Here is an 8,641-nt window from a genome sequence, read left to right on the forward strand (position 1 = left end):
CAGTATAATTCGTTTCATCTACAATTTGATTTCCTTAGTGTTTTAATAACAAGAGACAGTGTAAAGACATGAAATACATGTATACTAGTTCGTCTCTGTGGCCCTCGGCCCACCATAACCACAACCACTACACTTCGGCTCCCCAAGACAAAAAGTTTGGACATTCTGGTCCAGATTTAGGGTTAATTACTGTTGCTAGGACAGATGTTCTCAATCTAGTACCTGCTGACCCTCAGCCAGTCCATATTTACTCCATTATAGTTCTGCAATAACATGACACTCCACACACCATCAGTGTTTTTCATTTTTCATCATATTTGTTCATCATATTTTTGTCCATGTAGTGAACAGGTAAATTACCTGAATGTACAGTTATTGTCCACTAGAAGGTGCTGGTGCTCTAATTCTGGTGACCAACACAGTTTATGTCTTTAAATACCCTCAGGCTTCATTCTCTCAAGGCCTAGAAGACTGCTGGGAGAAGTGCAATGATTTCTGTTGTTTTAATGATGTTTTTAAGTTTTAGTTCATTTTTATTGAATATAATCATGTTTTTATTTAATCTCTGAAAGTACAGCAGTACTACCTTCATTTCAGTATGAAGTTTTGTTTGAAAACAAAAGAATTCTTGAAATGCCCAACAGAATATTTCTGTGGTTTCTGGGTAGATACAGCAAGCGAGCTGTCCCACTGGTTAGGACTTCACTTATACCATAATTAGGAATTGACAATGGAACCAACCAATCATGATAGACACGTCACTGACTGACGGAGTCCAAGCAGTGTTCCAGGTAGCTGTCAGCAATGGAAAACAGCGGTGACAGCTCAACACTCTTAAAAAAGTTAGTTCTAGTAAAGAAAATGGTTCTATATAGAACCATGAACACTCAAAGAACCCTTCGCAGGGTGAAATTGTTCTTCAGATTGATGGAGACTTTAGATGTGTTTTAGATGATTCTATATAGAACCTTCTTGAAAATGGTTCTATGTAGCACTCAAAAGGGTTCTTCTATTGTTACGATGTTGCGTTTGTAACCGTTGGGAGGTAAATAGTTCTGATATATCTAAAAGAACCCTTTAATCATGCAAAGTGTTCTTTGAGTGTTCATGGTTCATTTTCTTTACTAAGGTACCCTTGAAGAACCATCTTTTCTAAAGAGTGTACGCCAGAACTCTTTACTGAAAGAGTCACTGTAAAACTGATATATGTTAACATATGTTGCAAGCTTGAAATGTCTGTATTGATCTACAAAAACCAAAACATGTTCATGAGAATTCGCAGATAGTTTAGCGCTAACAGGGGTGCTAGCAGAAATTGGCATTCTTTTTTTAATCACAGCTTCATTCTGGATGCTATACATACATACATACATACATACATATATATACATATATATACATATACATATATATACATACACACACACACACAGACACATACACACACACAACACACACACATACACATGTGACTTACATTAGAGCTTAACATTAACACTGTGTATGTGTGTGTGTTGTGTGTGTGTATGTGTCTGTGTGTGTGTGTGTATGTATATATATGTATATGTATATATATGTATGTGTGTGTGTTGTGTGTGTGTATGTGTCTGTGTGTGTGTTGTGTGTTGTGTGTGTGTATGTGTGTGTGTTGTGTGTTGTGTGTGTGTGTATGTGTATGTGTGTGTGTGTTGTGTGTGTGTATGTGTATGTGTGTGTGTTGTGTTTGTGTATGTGTATGTGTGTGTGTATGTGTATGTGTGTGTGTTGTGTGTTGTGTGTGTGTGTATGTGTATGTGTGTGTGTGTTGTGTGTGTGTATGTGTATGTGTGTGTGTTGTGTGTGTGTATGTGTGTGTGTTGTGTGTTGTGTGTGTGTGTATGTGTGTGTGTTGTGTGTTGTGTGTGTGTATGTGTGTGTGTTGTGTGTTGTGTGTGTGTGTATGTGTATGTGTGTGTGTTGTGTGTTGTGTGTGTGTGTATGTGTGTGTGTTGTGTGTTGTGTGTGTGTATGTGTATGTGTGTGTGTTGTGTGTTGTGTGTGTATGTGTGTGTGTATGTGTGTGTGTTGTGTGTGTGTGTGTGTGTGTGTGTTGTGTGTTGTGTGTGTGTGTGTGTGCGGACTCATTTTCACTTTTTAAAAAGTTGCCACTTCAGTTACGGACATGTGGTCACCAAGGCCAGTACACCATGTTATTATATTTTATTATTATTTTATATTATTGTTATTAGCTTCTCACAGTCATTCAGAGAAATGACCAAATTCACTACAACATCAGTAAAGTGATTTGAATCAATCAGGTCAATAACAATTGACAGTGACAATTTTTTGTAACAAAATGTCTCCTTCATACACGGCCACAGTGGGTTTGAAATGAAGGAGTCAAGATGTGACTTAGAAAAAGTGCAGACTTACAGCTTAACATAGTCCAGAGAGAGAGAGAGAGAGAAAACTAGTTAAAACCCAATCAAAACTACTACCTACTATATTTCAAAATAGAAACAACAATATGACACAGTAATATGGCAACTTGTATTAAAAGATCATTGCCAACCAAATCTGTCTATTGAAAGGCAATTCCACCAACGTTTCAAGACTTTTGCGTAATTAAACAGTTGAGATGTAAACAGAGCGGTTCAGAGAGGTTCAGAGTGGTTTGGTGTGAAACGCTGCGTTCTAGAGAAATTCTAGTCAGAATTGTTCACAGTGGTGGTGATAGGAACCAGACGTCCACCTCTGAAAGCTCCCTCACAGAAAGTTCCTACAGTAAATGGTTATGAATTCACTGCCTGATGACTGAGACACTGTTTTATGATAGTTTGGAGAACTTAAACTCCATTCATGGTGGAGGGATACATGCAGGGCGCTGTGAGGCAAAATAGTCCCCAAAGAAAACTTATTATTTCAGATTTTCCACTATTTTCCATCATCAACATTCCATATAAACTCAGAAGACTCGTGTAGGTTCACTGGTGGTTCTGGATAGTAAATAAAATGTCTATATTTGTGTTGTAGTCATGGCGACCTCTGGTTCCTATCACCCCCACTGTAAAGACATCTGAACCATTTCACACCAAATGTACACCTAAATGATTGAATATGCAGACATTTCGAAAAATCAGTGGAATTGAACTTTAAGATGATCTAGGTTCTGGGTTCTACTCGTCCTCTTGGTAAAGATCATCAAAAAAGCTCTCGGTGGTTCTGAGCATCTGAACAACTGCATTCAGGAGCAGGATGTCGGTTCTAGGATCCAGTTCCAGGTCTTGGCTGTAGTTCTTGACTGGAATCACGGCAGAGAGGGAGACTCCCAGACTGGTGCTGACTTCCTGCATCTGAAACAAGAGAACCTACGTTTCAGGTTCTGTTGTACTTGCGTACGTACTTTCACAGGGAAAAATCCCATTATGGGTTTCCAAGCCACCATTCAGCAGCTAAATCTCACCATTTTGTGGATGTAGTGACTTTGATAGACGCTCTTCAGGTCGACTGCCACAGAAGAACAAGCCTCATCAACCTTGGTTAGCAGCACCAGCTGTGGAACCCCTGGAGAACAGGCAGAACAGAACATTACATACACTATTGCTTCTGGGTGATCTGGAGAGTGTTTGTTATTTGGACAGCAATGAGCATGTCCCAAATTATGCTCAGTTTAATATGGAATATATACCATTAGCAATTTTGGAGGTCAGTGCATAACACACATAAAATGATGAGTGTATTTCTAACAGTATGAAGAAGATCACTGTGAGGAACCAAGAGTCAAAAGCACAAAAACTCCCTAAGAGCATCAGAAAGGACCACTGAGAGGAACCTAGACTCAAAATATAGAACTTCCCAAGAGCATGAGAAAGAACCACAGAGAGGAACCAAGACTCAAAAGGAGAAACTCCCTAAGATATGAGGAAGAACCACTTAGAAGAACCAGAACTCAAAAGGAAAAATGTTCTAAGAGCATGAGAAAGAACTCCTGAGAGGAAACAGGACTCAAGACATAGAACTCACTAAGAACATGAGGAAGAACCACTGAAAGGAACCAAGACTCAAAAGGAGAAACTCCCTAAGAACATGAGGAAGAACCACTGAGAGGAACCAGGGCTGTTAAAAGGTACCCATACTCTGGGCCACACCATCCAGCAAACGTACGTGATGCTGTTATTTACCCATCTGGTTGGTCTTTCTGCGGAAAGCCGCCAGCTTCTCAATCATTTTATCAGAGAGGAGTTTGACTCTGCATGCGTCCATCACGTAAACCACGGTGTGGATCTTGTCCTTCAGGCTGGGCTCCTTGCAGAATGAAGGAGATTCTGGTTGTAGAGGCATTGATGGGTTCAGCTGAGGGAAAAATGCAAAAAGTACAATATTTATACAGACAAGTACAAATACAGTCATCACAACCAACAGTTTCATGAATTCCTGACCTCAGACTTTCAAAAACGCAGGAAAACTTTGCTGTGTTCATCTTGTGCATTAAGGCCCAGTCCCGTTTCTTATATTTACCCCTACCCCTCGTTTTTGAGAGTTGCCCCTCAGAACTGAGTTACAGGGTAGTGGCTGAAATCTTCCCTCTGAAATGAGACCCTCAAATAAAAAGAGCATCACTTCATTAACAGCTACCAGCACTGCTCTGTAGGAGACCCTGCCAGTCTGCAGTGACAGCAGAGGAGGGTAAAGTTCAGCTCCTCACTGCTGGGCTTTAGTTACATTTAGGACATCATATGATCTTCAAAGAGGGGGCAATTATTTATTATCACCCACCCCTAATTCTTCAGTGATATGAAGCTGAAGTCAGATATTCACCAGATTCTTGTTCGAATTTCCCCGTTCCACCTTAAATGGAGCAGCAGTTACATTCTGGCCCTTCAGGCCTCAGAACTGCTGGACTATTTAAGGTGGAACGGGATATTTAGCTAGAACATGAGACATGAACATACTGCTAACTACTGTTTATGCTTATTAGGAAGAAACAACCATAATACACTGAAAGGACATTAAACTAAGATAATTCAATGATTATCATAATTTTTTAACAGTGAAAATTCTCACATTTGTGTGTTTCTTTGGTCTCTTGTTCTCCATCTTGGCCGGTTTTTCTTTTTTTCTCATAACTCTCTGATTGGAGCCTCTGAAAAACCTACGTTTGGAGGGTCATGTAGGCTCAACACTTCACCCTCCCCCTCTATCTCAACAAGAATCAGGACACCCTACCCCTAGATGTGAACACGCAAAATGGAGGGGTAGGGCTGAGTGGTAGGGGCGAGGGGTGAAATGGGACTGGGCCTATAGTTCTCATATGTTACATGAATTAAAGATCTTAGACTGCTTTGTAATTCAGCATAGAAGACATTCAAATAAAGTCCAGCAACTGCGCTGAGGGACCTCACCTGATACTTGTCTTGAATGTGGCCTTTCAAAATGCTCGTGAAGTCGTCGATGTCCAGTCCAGCGTTTAAACCCTCTTCCAGGCCCATAGTGTCACACAGAGTGATTGGGAGAAGCTTACCGCCACCGCCGGCCTTTATGGAGTAGGTGCGGAACTACAACACAAACAGTCATTAAGTCATTCTAAATATTTTTACATACCTTCTGTGCTTGTTTTATTTGGTTTGGATTCATCTTTTGCTCAGTAACAGACTTCTGATAGCTCGGCTGTCTTGGTGATGCTTGGTGTGTAAAATTCTAATTAGATGTTTCAGGTGTGGTTTAAGTTTGGACGAGATATAACAGGGTCATTAATCTTGTACACACAGGGCCAGTGTGGCTGCACATTTTCATTTGCCCCTGAGAAACCTAAAAATTCAGGGAATTTTTTGGTATTTTTTGGGTCAATTGCGATTATAAAGTATTTACATGAGACAGTCACACAGGCCATATGCTGTTATGTTCAGGAGACCCTGGGCTGCTCAGATATGCCATAGTTTGACATGTAAATGCTGACAGAAATTTGATATTTTAATAAATTTGGGTCATTTCTGATCAAAAATGGACCTAGTGCCTGGTAAATTTCGTAATTTTTTAATTAGAGAGATCCTGAAAACAGGTGCAGTTGTAGTTATCTTTTCAGACACTGTTAGTCTGGAGTTTCTGTGAGCTGGAAGTGCAATAATTTTGATGCTGATTCATTCTATTAGTTATTATGAGTAAAAATAAATAATAAGCATAAGGTGGACATGTTTTTTATTGATTTTCTGTCCTCTTGGATTCAGGCTGCTAAAACTCTGAGTTGCATATTTAATATCAGATATTTTTAATACTCATAATCAATGTGGACTGAAAGCCCTTTGTTTATAATATGAAGGCTAAAAGCAGAGATGTAATATAACAGTAGTGAGTGGGTTGTGGGTGATTTTGGAGCTGATCTCTGGCTGATGGACGATCACAGGTGGATGAAGTCACTCTGGATGGTGAGGCAGAGTCTGATGATGATCTGATGTGTGAATCGTGTTGCTGTTTTAACCCTTTGTTGGAATATGAAGGCCAAACAGCAGAGCAATAATATCAGGATTTTGGGTGATTTTCCGAGCCGAATTACTCACTGATGCTGACGTCACAGCTTGATGGTGTCATGCTTGCTCGTTAGAGGCGGGTCTGCTGAATGTCCTGATACATGGATCATGTTTGTATCTTAAACCGTTCTGAAGTTATGAAGACTAGAAGTGACCCACCGTTCTGTCCACAAAATTAAACCAAGCAGGAACGCATCTCACATACAGTGGTGCTTGAAAGTTTGTGAACCCTTTAGAATTTTCAATATTTCTACATAAATCGGACCTAAAACTTCAGTCCTAATAGTAAATAAAGAGAACCAAATTAAACATATGAGACAAAGACAAACATCAAACCACAGACCCACCACTTCACTGAGCACTTAAATGAACAATAACAGTGCACATAATAATTTGCACTATATGGAGACGTTTGAGAAGTAGATACAAGTGCCACAAATGTTATGGTAGATAACTGAACAGAAAGTCAATAGGTTAAGCGTCCAGTACCTGTGTGGTCAGACTGGTGCCTGCACAGCCCGTGTTGGCCTGGCTGGACACGTAGCCCTTGAAGATAGAGCTAATGGAGTTGAAGAAGCTGGACTTCCCAGCTCCAACAGGACCAACGAGCAGAACACGAGCTTTCTTCACAGAGCTCACTCCATGCTTCCAGCCTGCAATCATGTCCATCAGAGATGTTCTCTTCCTACAGAAATATCAATTAGTAAAGAACAAAAATGATCTATTTATTTATTTATTTAGTTTACATTTTTAAAGTTCTCAGGTCAGAACATCTTCAGGTCTGAGATTATTAACGTAGGTACAGACAAGGGTCCAGATTTTCCAAAATGTGGCAGTTTTGTCTGAGGGAATATGTTAATTTGTCCAAAGAAAGTATTTAGAAGGACCACGTCTTCACAGGTACACTGGAGATACACAAAAGTAAAAATATATTCTGTGGTTAGAAAAAGCAACAATATAAACAGATTCTTTGAATCATGGCCAAAGATATTATCTATATTACTGTAAAGAAGATATAGACCTGGGGTCATCAAAAATCTTTTTTGAAAATATTCTCTATTACAGAACGAACATCTTCCAGTAACAAACAGTATTAATAAATGTTCCTTTCTCCACCATGTGGACAGTGCACGTTTAACACGTTGGGTTATCCTATCTTTAAACATGAATGCTGCTATTGTGTTGGACTGATAAACAGAAGTTACTCACACTTAAACTGCCCACTACAGCTCAGACCTACATTCTATACTTTCTTTAGCTCGTCTTTTTAGCATTTACTGATTAAATGAAATTCTATGATGATATAATACTGACTCATACTAATACTGATATAATACTAACTCAACATTTTTTGCTAATACACTATTTAACCTTTGATTTCATGAGCTCCTGCTGGTGTGGGTTTCAGCTTTTTCTTCCCTTTAAACGATACACACAAAAGTGACTTGGGTGCTAGTGGGAACACTAGAGCTGTACGAAAAATGCATTTCATTTAATGTGAAATTAGTCCTCTCCAGATCAGCTCAGATCATCATGTTTGAAGCTTCTCTATAAGGCTATTTGTCAGTCATTGCCAATATCTGATTACCTGTCGCCGAGGTCTAATGGGCATTTTACCCATTTCTGCATATGAATATTCTGAATGTTTCAAATGAATAGAATTTAAATACCCCAATGAGAAACCAGAAGAGTTGCTTTGTTATATCAGTTAAACATTGTGTTCTATATAGAACCATTTTCTTCACTAAAGAACTCTTGAAGAACCGTTTGGAGTGCAGCAGAAAGGTTTAATGATGGTTTATGTTAAGAATCTTTAGGTTAGTTGCACAAAAGTTTACTTGTTAATGTTTACATTATCGTGCTTAATGCTGCTGTAAGCACTGGTAACAAAGAGGGGGGTAAACATTTATTATCACCCACCACTAATTCTTCAGTGATATCAAGCTGAAGTCAGATATTCTCTTCTCTTCTCTTCTCTTCTCTTCTCTTCTCTTCTCTTCTCTTCTCTTCTCTTCTCTTCTCTTCTCTTCTCTTCTCTTCTCTTCTCTTCTCTTCTCTTCTCTGACACTAAGTACCATACCAGTCACGTCTCTACAAAGGTGTGCCTTTGTGTGTCGCGTTGGGCCTAATCAGCCCGT

The 8,641-nt window shown here is 39.4% G+C and overlaps 1 protein-coding gene across 1 annotated transcript; it reads right to left on the reverse strand.

Annotated features, from left to right (window-relative positions):
* Positions 1 to 2,995: 2,995 nt before the first annotated feature.
* On the reverse strand, positions 2,996 to 7,498 carry LOC118826278 (interferon-induced protein 44-like). Its single transcript, XM_036597206.1, has 5 exons — positions 6,993 to 7,498; positions 5,382 to 5,534; positions 4,161 to 4,332; positions 3,443 to 3,543; positions 2,996 to 3,332 (listed from the first exon to the last, which is right to left on the reverse strand). The coding sequence occupies exons 1-5, from the start codon at positions 7,170 to 7,172 to the stop codon at positions 3,156 to 3,158; spliced, it is 783 nt and encodes a 260-aa protein (XP_036453099.1). The 5' UTR covers positions 7,173 to 7,498; the 3' UTR covers positions 2,996 to 3,155.
* Positions 7,499 to 8,641: the final 1,143 nt, after the last annotated feature.

The sequence above is a fragment of the Colossoma macropomum genome, unplaced genomic scaffold (genome assembly GCF_904425465.1).
Source record: "Colossoma macropomum unplaced genomic scaffold, Colossoma_macropomum, whole genome shotgun sequence".
NCBI classification, from domain to species: domain Eukaryota; kingdom Metazoa; phylum Chordata; class Actinopteri; order Characiformes; family Serrasalmidae; genus Colossoma; species Colossoma macropomum.

What these genes read in the sequence shown, in the direction of transcription:
- LOC118826278 (XM_036597206.1), bottom strand. Translation starts at nt 7,172, where the DNA reads ATGGACATGATTGCAGGCTGGAAGCATGGAGTGAGCTCTGTGAAGAAA. An exon ending in ACATTCAAGACAAGTATCAG is followed by an intron (nt 4,333 to 5,381) that starts GTGAGGTCCCTC and finishes TTTTTCCCTCAG; the next exon opens with CTGAACCCATCAATGCCTCT. An exon ending in GTCACTACATCCACAAAATG is followed by an intron (nt 3,333 to 3,442) that starts GTGAGATTTAGC and finishes CTCTTGTTTCAG; the next exon opens with ATGCAGGAAGTCAGCACCAG.